At 42.0% G+C, this 15,438-nt stretch overlaps 1 protein-coding gene across 3 annotated transcripts; it reads left to right on the top strand.

Annotated features, from left to right (window-relative positions):
* The first annotated feature begins 4,484 nt into the window (after positions 1 to 4,484).
* On the top strand, positions 4,485 to 14,540 carry LOC109439958 (HLA class II histocompatibility antigen, DO beta chain). 3 transcript variants are annotated; one of them, XM_074332746.1, is made up of 7 exons: positions 4,486 to 4,666; positions 7,707 to 7,976; positions 8,412 to 8,693; positions 9,161 to 9,271; positions 9,525 to 9,556; positions 9,718 to 9,793; positions 13,392 to 14,540. In XM_074332746.1, exons 1-6 carry the CDS (start codon positions 4,489 to 4,491, stop codon positions 9,751 to 9,753), a joined length of 909 nt encoding a protein of 302 aa, XP_074188847.1. In that variant the 5' UTR covers positions 4,486 to 4,488; the 3' UTR covers positions 9,754 to 9,793; positions 13,392 to 14,540. The 3 variants fall into 3 exon arrangements, with proteins under 3 accessions (XP_074188848.1, XP_074188846.1, XP_074188847.1); XM_074332747.1 differs by having other exon boundaries at positions 4,485 to 4,666; positions 7,710 to 7,976; positions 9,718 to 14,540; XM_074332745.1 differs by lacking the exons at positions 9,718 to 9,793; positions 13,392 to 14,540 and having other exon boundaries at positions 4,485 to 4,666; positions 9,525 to 9,711.
* The last annotated feature ends 898 nt before the right edge of the window (positions 14,541 to 15,438 follow it).

Genomic DNA, 15,438 nt, shown 5'->3' with positions numbered 1-15,438 from the left:
GGTGATAGGTGGGTGTAGAAAGAGGAACATGAATTTAAATGTACAGCGTATTTCAAATTTAAATTCATCAAAATAGCAATTGAAGGGGAATTTATATCAGGTAATAGGGAGGATTATTGCTACCCACCTCAAGAAACAACCATATAGATCACACCCAACTTCTCTCCCTAGAGAACAGGGAGAGAAAGAGGAAGAGAGATGCAAAATATGAACTTACATGAAAAATCTCAGAAAAGCCTGTATCTATATTAAGTAGGGCTCTTGGCTGAAGTCAGACAGGAAGAGAAACTCAAAATGCCCCACTTGTTTTTCAAGCTCATATAAGTAGAATACAAAAACAAAAATGGAGGGGTAGGAACCAGGCCACAACCTCTCCTTTTGTTAGCTGTCTCCCCAGAACTGTATAGTCTCTGATAAGCCTGGGGACCCCAGATCCTCTCACTGTAGACATTGACACTAAGCACAGAAAACGACTCAACAAAGCTTCTAACTGGACAAATCAGATGATTCAATTCATTTTAGCTGCATCAGAGGCCATTGACAAGGGAGATTCACAGGTTGGTGTTGTTGTCCCCTCTCAGTTCCTACAATAGGCTCTATGCCCTTCCTTGCTTGTGATACACGCGGCCACCGATTTCCTTTTGTGCAACAGGCTATGATGGAGGTCTGTCCTAACACCAAACAGTCATAATAAAATTCTTCAGTTATTTTGCCCCTTTGTGCATCTTATCATTACAGAGGTGCTGAATGTTCATAAACAAAGCTTTCCTTGGTTCCCATACAGTGCAATGGAAAAAGCACAGACGATAGACTTACTAGTTGTTTGAACTTTGGTTCATTCTTTCATTACTTCATCTATATAACGGAGAATCATAATAGTATCTACTGTGAAGGGTTGTGATGATTCTCTCCCTTCCTCTTTCTCTCACTCCCACTCCCACATATTCTTTCATATAACGCTTAGAAAACTGACTCACAATAAGCAATCAGCAAATATTAGTTCTTATTATGATGATGGAGGCATGTCGGACCTTAGTGTTGATGGGCCTGGGACACATTTACCCCAGAAGTAAGAAAGAGCAGCCGTCCTAACTTTCTGGATCAGCATCCCTACCCCCCAGTGCTCTCTCACCACCCCTTACCATCTGGGAACTCCTTCTCTTCCCTCTGAAATACAAGCCCCCATTTAATCTATATTCTCTAAGCCCCATTCTTTCTCCTCTCCTCATGGACCCTCTTTTATCTCTGAGAGAAGCTGCAGAAGCCCAGCCAGGGGACGGCCTGCCGAGGAGAGGAAACAGGCGTAGACTTACGCCTCGTGCCCTCTCGTGCTTCTACTACTTCTGATACCCTCACTCACTCAGCCTCACGTCAAATGTTTTTCTCCATTTCCAAATAACTTGAGATACATGGGAAAGACTAAAGTAGGTGTGGGTAAGAAGAAGGGAGGAAGTTAAAGTTCAGTGGCTTGATCTCCTTCTAACTTGCCACCTTTTTCCTCAGTTCCACACATGGCCTCCCAAATGGGAGCAACACAACCACCCACCTCTAGAAGAAGTACTCCCAGTCATGGGTCACATGCTTTGTATGCAGTGTCTACCATTTTCTGGCCTGTGGTAGGTGTTATTCATGAATATTCAATTCTTCCTGAGGGATGTGGTGGGGGTGGGTCAACATTTCTGTGCCTGTCCTATATTAGGTTAAATCAGGCCAGGCTGCGGTAACAAACAACGCTCAGTGTCTTAATTAAGCAAAAGTTATCTCTCATTTATATAGCATCTGTTGTAGGTTTGAGTGATTTTCAGGGTGGCTGCCTTCCATGATGATTCAGCTAATTAGACTACTTTTATATTCTTTTTTTTTTTTTTTTTTTTTTAAGATTTGATTGGGGAAGGGGAACAGGACTTTATTGGGGAGCAGTGTGTACTTCCAGGACTTTTTTCTAAGTCAAGTTGTTGTCCTTCCAGTCTTAGTTGTGGAGGGCGCAGCTCAGCTCCAGGTCCAGTTGCCGTTGCTAGTTGCAGGGGGTGCAGCCCACCATCCCTTGCGGGACTCGAAGAGTTGAACCCGCAACCTTGTGGTTGAGAGCCCACTGGCCCATGTGGGAATCGAACCGGCAGCCTTCGGAGTTAGGAGCACGGAGCTCCAACCGCCTGAGCCACCGGGCCGGCCCCGACTACTTTTAATTCTGATTTCACCATTTCAACACAAGGCTGTCTTGGTTGACTTGGTAGGGGAGGAGAAGAAGAATCATGCAATGATATAATAGTTAAATTTTTGATCGAGAACTTTTTGTTCACTAACCATTGGCTAGAACTAGTCACATAGTCCCAGCGACTAGGAGGTATCGTTTTCCATGTACCCAGGAAGTCAAGGAAAATGGTGAACACTAGGGATGTCTTCCACACCTCTCCATCTTTTTCTTTACCTATCATGAACTCCAAGAGAAGAAATTATTATTCTGAGGGATCAGATTCCAGGGTAGGGCATGTTCACTAAGAGTGCATCAGAGTACATTAAAAGGTTACATAGTTGCATTTTACTACTCTTTTCTGAACCCTATTTCTGCTATCTTGAAGAGTCCCTTTGTGACCCAATCATCTTTCTTCTTCCCACAGTATTACTCATGTGCTTGGAAGTTCTTAATCCTTTAGGATTTACACTTGGCAAATGATACATGTAGGACTTAAGAGGGAATATGAGGCCTTGGGGTCTTAATGCTTCAGAGAAGCTTACCATAAAACTCTTTGGCATGTCAGGGATTTGACCATCTAATAATAAACTTTTGATTTACAATTTGCTATTACTATTTATGGGTAGAGCTTTTCCGAGGGCATCCCAGCATATTTGGTAAGGCATAAATCAAGTATTTCTGGGTCTCCTGGTCAACCACCATCATAATCCCGCCTTACATACCCATCAAAACATGTGTTTCTTTAGGGAAATGAAGAAGCAAAAAAAAAAAATTCTATTGTATCTTCTCCCATTCAATGAAGTAGTGTGCATATACTTATTTATTGTGGATAATCAGTCATTTTAAAGGGATTCCAGATAAACTTTTTTGTTTCACTGTTTATCTCCTCTCTATTGTCCTCATGTACTGGGTATTTTGAATTCCTAAATTTTCCGTTTGTTAGGCCAATTTCATCAAATACAACTTCATCACGAGCTCTTTCTAGACAAAGTTGTTAGAGTTTAGTCTGTTTATGTGCTCCAACATTACAAATTTATTCATTCTTCCTGACAGTATAGTGGATTGTTTCCCTGACACTCCACGTAGGTTATACATTTCTTGAGGACAAGGGACTTGTCTGTTCAATCACTGAACAGCCCGTAACATTGAGCATGGATAGCTCTGTGCTAAATACATGATAATGCACTTATAATCCACTTTGCTGAAGAGGAGTCTTGCTCTCCTTAGTTATCAAATACATTTTCTTGCAGCTCATTTTTAGCAGATCTTATCTTATTTTAAATTGAATCCATTGAAAGTCATACAACTGGAACGTCCTCATTCCCATCTTTCTTACGCCACATCTTTCATTCTTACTCCAGTGTTTTCATTCTTGTATCTGAAGAAGCGTTCCTTTTTATTGTCAAGCCTGACAATTATTCTTATTCTTGAATTCCAGTCAGAATTATTTTTTTTTTGGGGGGGGGGTGCGTTCCATTTGCCTCAGAAACTTGTTAAGGTCTTTCCTATCATAAAAGTAATGTTTGTTTGGTGTTGCTTTTCTCTAAAGTGACAGTCTCATCCTTTTCCTTATTTTCACTTTCAAAATTCTAGAGGGACTTTTATATTTGCTACCTTCATTTTCTCATTTCCAATTTACTTTTTACTGTTTTGAAATACAGCTTTTACCTTTTACACTCCATGTCCCATTAAAGGTTATTGGTGACCCACTAATTATAAAATACAATAATGTTTTCTTATATTTTAGCCTCATGAACATTTTTGCAGTGTTTTGTTCTCCTGAGAATCCTCTCTTTGTGGTTTTTTGTTTTTGGCCCTGTTTTGATTTATAGGAAATCATACTCTCTAGGTTATTCTCAATCTCTTCTATTCGTTCTCTGATAATCCCTTCACCACCTCCGCTGAAGGTATATGCTTCAGAATGCTGTCTACTTTCTTCTCAATTAACACACCCTCTGTTGGCAACGCCAACCACCCCATAGGAAGGGAGACATACTTGGTGAGGACAGGCCAGGGACACTGCAAAATGAGGATAGCAGGGTACATAATAAACAATGCGCTCAGTTCTTCTAGGACCACCTACTGTGTAGAGTATTTTTTTCTTTTTCTCCTGGCCCATTTTCCACATACCTAAACTACTGTCAGGGATTCCACAGGTAAACAATTCTCGAGTAGTATAACACGTTTATGAAAATATTCTACCCAGCACCTAATGATGCAAAACTTCTGTATCTTGATTGGTTGTCAGTGTGGGAAGTTTCCAGTCCTGGGTAGGCCAGGAAGGTATACACTTAATGAATATGTTTTGCCTGAGTTGTGTGGGGGCAAGCCCCGTTCTGAAGAGGTTGATGATTTTCCTGTCTCATTTTTTTCCTTCCAGAATGGGTTCTGGGTGGGTTCACTGGGTGGTGGCTCTGATAGTGAATCTCATCAGGCTGGATTTCTCTATGACTCAAGACAGAGACTCTCCAGGTAAGAACAGAAGGATTTTCTTTTTCATGTGTGTATGCAAGAATTGGCATGGGGGAGGGATGCCTTTCCATATAGGTCCAGGGTATAGACCAGACTGGACATGGCTTCTGGCTTCAAAGACAGTGTTCTCCCTTTGATGAGAAGTGTTTCTTTACCCTTTGCCACACATAATGGACTGCTGGGAAAAGGGACTTCCTGTACCAGAGCCACAGAGTCAAGGTGTCGGGAGGCAGGAAGAAGGGAAATATTTTGTCTTGTTTAGGGTCCTTGTTGGATCAATGCCAGTCAGGAGGACTGAAAAAATGGAGGCAGTCTGAGACTAGCTGCCAATCTTCAGCCCCGAGTTTGCTCTGATGAGTGTGACTGTTTCTGTATTTATTCAATTGGACTATACATGAACAAAAGAAATTGGAAACAAAGATTGCTTCTTTTGGCATCTGTTAAGCCCCTATTATATGGTCAGAATTGTACGAAGCAATTTTGAGAAATAAGAGTTGAATACGTCACTCTTGTCCTCAGGTTACTGGGTACATGTATTTATTGCTGTTATTCTTCTAGCTGACAAGATAGGCTATGCAAACATGAAGCAATATTGCACTATGAAACATATTTATCAGCAGAAAACAGGATCTAATGAGCTAAAAACAAAACCCCTTTGAATGTCAAAATCTCATTAAATACAAAAGAGGAACAAACCTGGGGGAGGGTGTGTAGGAGAAGATCATTATTCTTAGAGAAGAGAAAACTTGCTGAGCTTGTAATGCCCATTAAACAGCACAAATGAAAAAAAAAAAAATCAGTCCAGATCTTAAATCTGAACCAGATCTAAATTAAAAAAAAAAATTCCCCGATTTTGACTGTAAGAGGGAACAGAGACTAAGAGGTGAGAGCATCACACGAAATCAGCTATTGAGTGAGAGATGAGTATGGCTGACCCAGGAAGGACGCTGCCGTCCTGGAAGCTCAGCTCGGCCGTTCCTGAAGGAGCCTGCTGAACTTAGAAAGGAAAGTAAATTTACAACTCAAGACCAGTAACAATGATCTTTCAAGTCTCAACTTAGACACCATTTCTTCAGGGAGATCTTTCCTGCCAACATGCATTATTAACCCGTTTGAATTTCCTTTTATCATTGTTCTCAAGTGCATAGAATCGATCTACTCTTACCCAGTGAGTTCACAGCACATCGTAATCATTGGTCAGTAGACTCTCTCCCCTTTTCCCTTGTCTCCATTCTCATTCCTTCTCTTCCATAAATATCCATGTGTCTGGTGTGTCTTTAAGTACGAGGGTGGCCTTTGAAAACATGTAGCATTGTTTTTTCTGTGTGTGTTTTAATAAATGTCATTGTGCATTAAACACATCCTGTTTTCTTTTCTCAGTACTATGCTTTTGAGCTCTCCCTCAGTGTTGTTGGGTGTGAACCCAAACACACTTTTATCAATGGGGAAGCAGGTCAGGGAGGGTAAGTGTCTGTTTCTATGTAAAACTACTGGATTTAAAACTAGAGCTCATATCAACTGAGACCTATCCCAGATCTATTTACTTACCAGCGTGTCTCTTAAACTTTTCCAGATCTTCAAATCTAAGACACATAACACGGTCTTAGTCTGTTTGAGCTGCTATAACAACATGCCACAGACTGTGTGACTGATAAACAATAGAAATTTATTTCTCCCAGTTCTGGGGCTGGGGAGTCCAAAATCAAGGCTCCAGCATGGTCGTGTTCTGGTGGGGGTTCCCTTCCTGGTTCATAGCTGGCCCCTTCCTGGTTCATAGCTGGCCCCTTCCTGGGGCCCTTGCGAGGTCCTCGCATGGTGGAAGTGGTGAGGGATTTCTCTGGAGCACTAATCCCATTCATCAGGGCTCCACCCTCATGGCACCTCCCAAAGGCAGCAACTAATGATGCCATCATCTTAGGGAGTTAGGATTTCAACATATGAACTTTGGAGGGACATAACATTCAGCCGTAGCACACTATGCTCTACCAGTAAGAGGCATACTTTTTCTTTCCTTTGAGGACTGATTGAATAGCTTTGGACAATTAAATTACTTTGGAGAACATGAGAAGATTAGAAATGAGGTACAATGTGTGAAAGTTAATATATGGCTCAACTTAATCACTCTCAATATTAATAAAGTACTTTGAAAGTAGAAAATCATAATAGAGAATGGAATTGGATTTTTTTATTCCATCTTAGGTGGCAGTGTTTAATTTAAAAGTTCCCAAAGAAGGGAACCTTATAAGCAAACCTTATATTCCCTATCACCGTGTTGTTGCAACTACTAGATTGTAGGTATAACGTGTCAGTGATGATGGTGATGATGGTGATGATGAAAGGCAACTTGAATTCATGGGTTAACATTATTTCACCCAACATCAACGGGGGTCATGAGGTCATTACCTCATTAGAGCCAACAGCAGGGATGAGGTCTCTGAATAAGAGTACAAAGGAAAAGGTCCAGACAAAATTCTTGGAGAAAACCCGTAGTGAGTTGAAGGCAGAAAGGGAGCTGATTTCACACCTACCATGTACCTACTCTGCATTTCTTTGCCCCACCTTCATTATTCCTTCACTTTCTCCAGAAAGAATGTATGGAATGAACCAGCTAAGGTCAAGAATACTACTGAATTATTCCATGTGAGGAGGGATCTTTCGACTTGATTATGGAGTTCAAACCTTGGACTTCTGAAAACCTGGTTTGGAGAAACTTAGCACAGTGTCTGGCAAAACACAGTCAATAAATATTTGTTGAAAATGAATGAATGAATGAATGAATATTTGTTGAATATTTATGTCTCTTGGGACTCTCTTTGGTTTGCTTCTTGGGTTACATGTCTCCTGTTTGGCTGGCCTGGTAGGATGGGTTGCAGGCTTCGTCCCACTGTGGATATCTTTGGTAAGAGGAACAAGGGTGGGGTCCAAGGGCCTGTTTACTGAGGTCAAAGGCCACCTCTCAAATCCATGCAGCCTGGCATAATTTACCAGGTAGGGTTTCCTAAAGGTGGGGGCTGGTTTATAGTCTTTTTTTTTTTTTCAGAAGATTTTGTGATTCAGGCCAAAGCTGACTGCTACTTCACCAACGGGACAGAAAGGGTGCAGTTTGTGGTCAGGTTCATCTTTAACTTGGAGGAGTATGCACGTTTTGACAGTGATGTGGGGAAGTTTGTGGCCTTGACGGAGCTGGGGCGGCCTGATGCTGAGCTGTGGAACCATCGGCCAGACATACTGGAGAGAAGTAGAGCCGCTGTGGATGTGCTCTGCAGACATAACTACGAGCTGGGTGCACCCTTCACTGTGGGGAGAAAAGGTGAGGGGGAGGGCAGGTCTGGTGGGTTCAGGGATCTCCCTCGTGTGAACCTGGCCATCACTCTTCCTCCTCATGAGAAGCGACTTCCTGCTTCGGGACAAATGGATTAGGAGCAGGGGAGTCTGTGTATAGGCTCTGTCCCCAGCTGTGACTCACTCATTATCCTCACAGGTCAGGTCACTGTGACCTTGGTCCTAGGCCCCCCAGGTTCTCAGGGACTTTCAGAGCTAGTGTATCTCAACCACAAGGGGTAATGGATAAGGGGGGACTGTCTGATAAGGCCTAAATCCTCCCTGGGGGCACTGCCGCATCCAGTTTCTGAGATTTCCTCACATTTCCAGTTTCCTCTTGGATGGTCTGGGAAAGAGCCTATAAGGGGCAGAGATAGTCTTTTGTGGTTTTCCTTCACAGGGTCATTTTTCTCTCCCTTTCTAGTGCAACCGGAGGTGACAGTGTATCCGGAGAGGCCCCCAAGCCTGCAGCACCACAACGTGCTGCTTTGCTCTGTGACGGGGTTCTATCCAGGGCACATCACGATCAGATGGTTCCGGAACGGGCAGGAGGAGAGAGCGGGGGTCGTGTCCACTGGCCTTATTGGGAATGGAGACTGGACCTTTCAGAAAATGGTGATGCTGGAAACGACTCCTGAACTCGGAGATGTCTACACCTGCCTTGTTGAGCATGCCAGCCTGCCAAGCCCTGTGTCTGTGGAGTGGAGTGAGAACCAGTTTCTTGGACCTTCTGGGCCCGACTCGGGGTCCTGCTGACTCAGTACAGGGCCTGTTACCTCCACATTCATCTTGGGCACAACACTAATTCTTCTTTGCCCTGAGCTGAGGGGGTTAGGACGTCACTGGCGTCCTTGAGTTAGGGGGGAAGAAAGCATGGCAGATACCTGTCCTTATATCATCCAAGAAATAAGGAGGTCTAATCACCTTGTCACTCCCAACGTGGGGAACTACTATCTTCTAATACTTTGGTCTTGGTATTAGGGGACATTCATATGGGTTATAAGATTCTGTAACAGAAACTTAATGGGTGAAAAACTGGGCTTCAAGGAACCATTTCTAAATTTATGTTCTTTGGATGGCATTGAATTGCTACCCAGCACAGGCTCTGGGACTTCAGGACGGTGCGCCCAATATTGGCAGCTTTTTACTAATGTGGAGCCCTGTTTCCCGTAGGAGCCCAGTGTGAGCATCCTGGGAGAAAGGTGCTAAGTGCAGCGGTAGCCTTCCTGTTTGGGCTCATCTTCCTTCTGGTGGGGATCGCCATTCATCTCAGGGCTCGGAAAGGTAACGGGCCTCTGGGAGCACCTACCACCGGCCCTGGGGTTTCCCCACTTCCCACTTTCCTAATGTCAAAGATGTGAGGCGGGGAGGCTGGTTGTACGTCTCAGGATCGCTGGGATAGTCTTTTCTGAAGCAGAAACATCCGGGGTCAGTGGTGATGGAGCTCTGATAAGGCAGGTCACCCCCTACTCCTCAGATAATGACAACATTCAGTCTTAACTGGAATGTTGTGTTTCTTCCCTCTCTTTCATTCCAGGATGTGTGGCGACTCAGCTGTCTGGTGATGAGGTAATGTCTTTCTCCCTGTCTTTGGGTGCCAGATCATTTTCTCAATCCCTCGGCCACAGGGAGACGTCATGGGGGTATGATGGAAGGGTGGCTCTGTCTGCTGAAGCCCTCGAATGGGAGGGTGGGGGTCCCTCATGAAACTTTTATCACTGTCCCTGCAGGTCTCAAGAGCTGTTTCCCCACCACCGCCATACTGAGGTCCTGACTGAAGCTTCTCGCCTGGAGCAGTATTGCCTGGTGTGGGCCCTACACTAAGTAACAGACACTTGGGAGGTCACTGCTCCGGAGTGGCCCTTTTCTGTGAGGCCTTGGAGGAGTTCTGTGTTCCGAGATCATGCATCTCTCACGCTTCTGCCCTTCCTCCTCCTGCTTGTATATGCCATGAGTCCCCGTTTCCAAGGACAGTGTCCAGAAATTCCCCTAAGACCTAACTCCTTCCAGTCCCAAACTGTTCACTTTCTGTGGTCCAGCACTCAGCCTGTGAGTTGTTACACCCAAGTCCTTCTCTCCTCCAACTTCTGTCCCCATTGTCTTCAGAAGACAGATGCTCAGCTCATCACTGTTTCCTTTTCACTATTTAAAAAAATATTTTTATTATAAAATGAAACAGATACAGACAACTACACAAAATGTATAATTTAATGAATTATTTAAGGCAAATCATCTGTAATCACCACTCAGGTCAAGAAATAGAACTTTGCCAGTCACTGTGGTCTCCATATGCCTCAGGCCGGTCAACCCCCTCCGTCCTCTCAGAAGTGATCATATCCTGACTGCCATGGTAACCCTTTCTTGGTATTTCTGTATAGTCTGTTCACTCAAGTATGAGTTCCTGGACAATATAGCTCAGTTGTCTTTTATGTCTCTTATACTTGACAGGTTTCGCCTCCATCCCTTTCTTTTCCTTAGCTGAACTTTTGACCTGCAGAGTTTTCCATAGTCTGGATTTTGCTGACTGCACACACTTGGTGCAGTTTAACATATCCTGCCGTCCTCTGCATTTCCTGCAAATAGGCATCTGGATACCGCGGGTGGATCAGATTTAGCTTTGGTTCCTTTGGAAAGTCTATGGTGGGAGAGGGGTGCGGTTTTTCACCAGGAGGCACACAACGTCTGTTGTCTCTCTTTTTGTTATGTCAGGAACCATTGATGCTCATTGCCTCGGTCCTTTAATTCACTGGGGATTGCAGAACAGAGATATTCTATACGTCATTTCTATGCTTCATTCCTTCATTTCTATGCTTTATTGCAGTATCTTAATATAATGTTACTACATTTTAATGTAACATCGCTCTCAAAAAATGTGATGATAATCTAAGTCACTATTTTTGCTGGGATGCCCAGGTGGTATTTTCTTTTTCTTTAATGTCCAGAAATTTTATTAAAATATATCTTGGCTTTGGTCGTTTGAATTGTGTTTCTCAAATAAACCACATTCTCTTTCAATATGTTGTTCAAATGTTTTTTAGTTTTAGGAATGTTATATTGAGTTATACTTTTTAGTTGAACTCCCGGCCGGCCCAGTAGCTCAGGTGATTGGAGCGCTGTGCTCCTAACACCAAGGTCACCGGCTCCATTCCCACATGGGCCAGTGAGCTGCGCCCTCTACAGCTAAGATTGTGAACAACGGCTCTCCCTGGAGCTGGGCTGCCGTGAGCAGCCAGAGGTTGGCGGGAGTGAGCTGTGGCGACCAGTAGGGGGCGGGAGGCTGAAGAAACGGGGAAAAAAAAGGGCTCCTTTTCACCTTCTCTCTTTCTATTGAGGCCTTCTGCATCGGGTTTATTTATTCTTCTGTTCCTTCTTGTTCAGTCTTCATTTCTGAAATGGATTTTTTAAAAGTTTCTAATTATTTCCTGAGTACTGTCACATTTCTGAGACTTTCTGATTTTTCTTAAAAATTATAATGTTTTATTTGATAAATTTGGCATGTTGCGTTTTGTAAACTTAGGGGTATTATAGTAGTACGATTGTATTGGAGAAATATTTATCACATTACATTATTATAGTACCATATTATTGTCTATTTTGAGATTTTCCCATTGTGATTTATGTTGTTATTTCATATCTTCTAACACTTTCTTAATGACTTTTAGCTTGTTTTGAAAGAGGTTATAATTTCATCTTTTTGGTAGCATGATTTTTCTGATATGCTTTCTTTATCTGTAAGGATTTTTTTCTGTTCCATATTTTCTTCTTACTCACTCTAACTCTTTATAAGATATACCTTTAGTCCTTATCTGTTGCTTTTTTTAAAATCTGTTGCTCTTTTTACATGAAATTCGTTTTCTGGAATTTTAGAAGGAGGCAACGTCAGGATACTTTCCTTCACAGAGCTCCCTTTTCTGTTGTTTTTGCATTGTGCTCAAAAATAGGGCAGCTTGCTTTTGGGAGTTCCCGACTCTATTTCCATCCCTTGCTTTGCACTTATTTTCCTTCATCTCCTTGTCCCTGCCTGGCTCAGTTTTGATTCCACTACCCTAAGTTTTCCTCCGTGTACAGCCCTGCCCTGGAAAGTTGCCTGGGTGGTCAGTTTAGCGACTTCTTATCAGTAAGATGACTCCACGCCCTTCTAAGCTGACCCAGGCCCCTTGTGTTCAGCTGCTATAAACATTAGAGTATAGGTTTTTGTGTGAACACATATCTTTAATTCTGTGGGATAAATGCTCAGGAGTGTAACTGCTGGGTTGTATGGCGGTTGCATGTTTAGGTTTTAAAGAAATGGCCAAACTGTTTTCCAGAGAGACTGTACCATATTACATTTCCTCCTGTAATGTATGAGTGACAGTTTCTCTGCAACCTCACCCACATTTGGTAGTGTTCTTATTTTTAATTTTAGCCATTCTGATAGGTGTGTAATGAGAGCTCATTTTAGTTTTAATTTATATTTCTCTAATGGCTCATGATGTTGCTCGTCTTTTATATGCTTATTTGGATCTGTATATCTTCTTTGGTGAAATGTCACTTTATGTCTTCTGCCCATTTCCTAAGTGGATTGTTTGCTTTTTACTGTTGAATTTTGAAAGTTCCTTATATAGTCATCCCTTGGTATCTGCAGGCGGTTGGTTCCAGGACCCCCCACAGATGCCAAAATCTGTAGATGCTCAAGTCCCTTATATAAAATGAAGTAGTATCTGCAATTAACCTACACACATCTCTAGATTACTTGTAATACCTAATAAAATGTAAGTGCTATGTAAATAGTTATTATACTATATTATTTAGGGAACAATGACAAGAAAAAGTTTGCACATGTTCAATACAGATGCAACCACTGTAGGCCTAACTACACAGTACATGTTAGCAACAGTGTAACTTTTTGGGGAATATTTTTTTTCATTTTGTTTTTTTGTTAGTTTCAGGTGTATGAAACAATGTAACAGTTAGGCATTTACACCCCTCCCAAAGTGATAACCACCACCACCCCGTTCTACTACCCCTCTGACATCGTCTGACATGTTACAATACCACGGACTATCTTCCCTATGCTGCACTCCACAGCCTCTATCTATCTATCTATCTATCTATCTATCTATCTATCTATCTACCTGTATATATATTTAATTATAGTTGACATTCAATATTATTCCACTTCAGCATCAGGTGTACAGCGCAGTGGTCAGGCATCTACACCGTCCATGACGTGATCCCCCTGATAAGTCCAGTGCCCATCTGGCACCTTACATGATCTTTACAACATTATTGATTATATTCCCCACACTGTATTTCATACCCCTGTGACTATACTGTAACTAGAAATTTTCGCTTTCTAACCTCTTCACCTTCTCCCTCATCCTTACCCCCTCCCATCTTATATGCACCCCTATGTTTATTGCAGCGCTATTCGGAATAGCCAAGATATGGAAACAACTGAAATGCCCATCGATAGATGACTGGATAAAGAAACTGATACATTTATACAATGGAGTATTACTCAGCCATAAGGGAATGAAATCTTACCATTTGCAACAACATGGATGGACCTAGAGGACATTACGCTAAGTGAAATAAGTCAGACTGAGAAAGACAAATACCATATGATCTTACTTATATGTGGAATCTAAAGAATGTAATAAATGAGCAAACAGAACAGAAATTGGGAATATTTTTGACCCGTGGTTAGTTGTATCTGTAGATGTGGACCATAGATATGGAGACCTGACTGTATAGATCTAGGTACTAGTCCTGTCATTTATGTGATTTGCAAATATTTTCTCCCAGTCTGTGGTTTGTTTTTTCATTCTCTTAAAAAGGTATTTTGTAGAGAATAACTTTTTTTTATTTTGATGAAATCCAATTTATAATTTTTCCTTTTATGAATTATGCTTCTGGTGTCTAGTCTAAGAACTTTTGCTTAGCTCTAGATCCCGAAGATTTTATCCTAAAAGTTTTCTGTTTTTACATTTTACACATTATTCTGTGATCCATCTGTTAAGTTTTATATAATGTGTGATGTTTTTGCCTATGGATGTCTAATTGCTGCGGCACCATTTGTTGAAAAGTCTCCCTCTCCTTTATTGAATTACTTTTGCACCTTTGTCAAAAGTCTGTTAGGCATATTGTGTGGGTCAAATTCTGAGTTCTTTATTCTGTTCCCTTGAGCTGCGTGTCTGTATCTCCACCAGTACCTTAGTCTTGATTACTCTATGTAACAAGCCTTGAAAGCAGGCAAATGGATTCCTCCCATATCATTCTTCTTTTGCAAAATTGTTTCTACCTGCTCTAGTTGTTTTGCCTTTCAATATAAATTTTAGAATAATCTTGTCTATATGTAAAAGAAATCTCACTGTTTTTAAAAAAATAGATATTGAGTTGAACATGTTTCTCAATTTGGAAGAATCAGCATCTTTATTATGTTGAGTTTTCCAGTCCATGAATGCAGTATGTCTCGCCATTTATTTAGATATTTATTTTATTTTATCAATATTGTGTAGTTTTCAGCATACAAATTTTGCATGTTTTGTTAAAATTATACCGAAATATTTCATTTTTGAGTGATTTTTAAAATCCAAAATGTGTTTATTGAGATGGTTTCCCACTCATCTTGATTCAGAGTGTCTCCCTAATAAGTCCTGTGCCCATCTGGCACCTCACATGTTTACAACATTATTGATTATATTCCTCAAACTGTATTTCGCATCCCTGAGACAATATTGTGACTACTAATTTGTGCTTTCTAATCCCTTTACCTTCCCCCATCCCCCCTCTCCCATCTAGCAACCATCATGATTTTTCCCCCTATATATATATATTTTTAAATATGCAGGCAGGGTTTATTAGTGATACATTCTCAGGGAAGAGAAGGGGCCTAGCTGAGGTGGGGGTGGAGGGGGGAGAAAGAGAGAGAGAGAGAGAGAGAGAGAGAGAGAGAGAGAAGCCTAAGTACCAGGTATTAGTGATACGTTCTCAGGAAAAGAATGGACAGAGCCGAGGTGAGAGAGAGAGGGAGAGAACTGGTGTAAATAAAGGGCAAGAGAGAGCTCTTATCCAGAGGACTTATAGTTTGCTGGGTGGGGTGAGGGAGTTACATATTGATTTGGCAGGAAAATGGTGCATGCTCTTCCACAGGAGGGCGTCACCTCCTAAGAAGGGTGGAGGTCTGTTGACCCAGATCCTTGTCTTGCTCCAGACCACCTCTTGTCATCTGTTGTAAAAACAGATACGTGGCTGGAGACAGTTAATCAAAGCTAGATAGGAGCTTTTTCTATAGGCTCAAGGACCCCCTCCCACCCTTCCTCCTTCTCCTATATTTTCTAACTTCTACCTAACAGAGCCATCCCATCAGCCATAGGGTCTAGAACACTCAGAAAAAGTGCTCCACCAGTGAGAACTACCACATCACCAGGGATGGGATTTTTTTCCGGTAATTACCTCTTAACCTCCGC

Source organism: Rhinolophus sinicus, linkage group LG05, assembly GCF_036562045.2.
Source record: "Rhinolophus sinicus isolate RSC01 linkage group LG05, ASM3656204v1, whole genome shotgun sequence".
NCBI lineage: Eukaryota > Metazoa > Chordata > Mammalia > Chiroptera > Rhinolophidae > Rhinolophus > Rhinolophus sinicus.
The sequence above is the reverse complement of the archived record's forward strand: the minus strand, read 5'-3'. Positions and strand labels throughout refer to the sequence as shown.

Excerpts from the sequence above, each read along its gene's own strand:
- LOC109439958 (XM_074332745.1), top strand. The coding sequence starts at position 4,489 with ATGAATATGTTTTGCCTGAGTTGTGTGGGGGCAAGCCCCGTTCTGAAG. Across the intron at positions 8,694-9,160 it reads CCCTGTGTCTGTGGAGTGGA|GAGCCCAGTGTGAGCATCCT; the intron begins GTGAGAACCAGT and ends TGTTTCCCGTAG. Across the intron at positions 9,272-9,524 it reads TCATCTCAGGGCTCGGAAAG|GATGTGTGGCGACTCAGCTG; the intron begins GTAACGGGCCTC and ends CTTTCATTCCAG.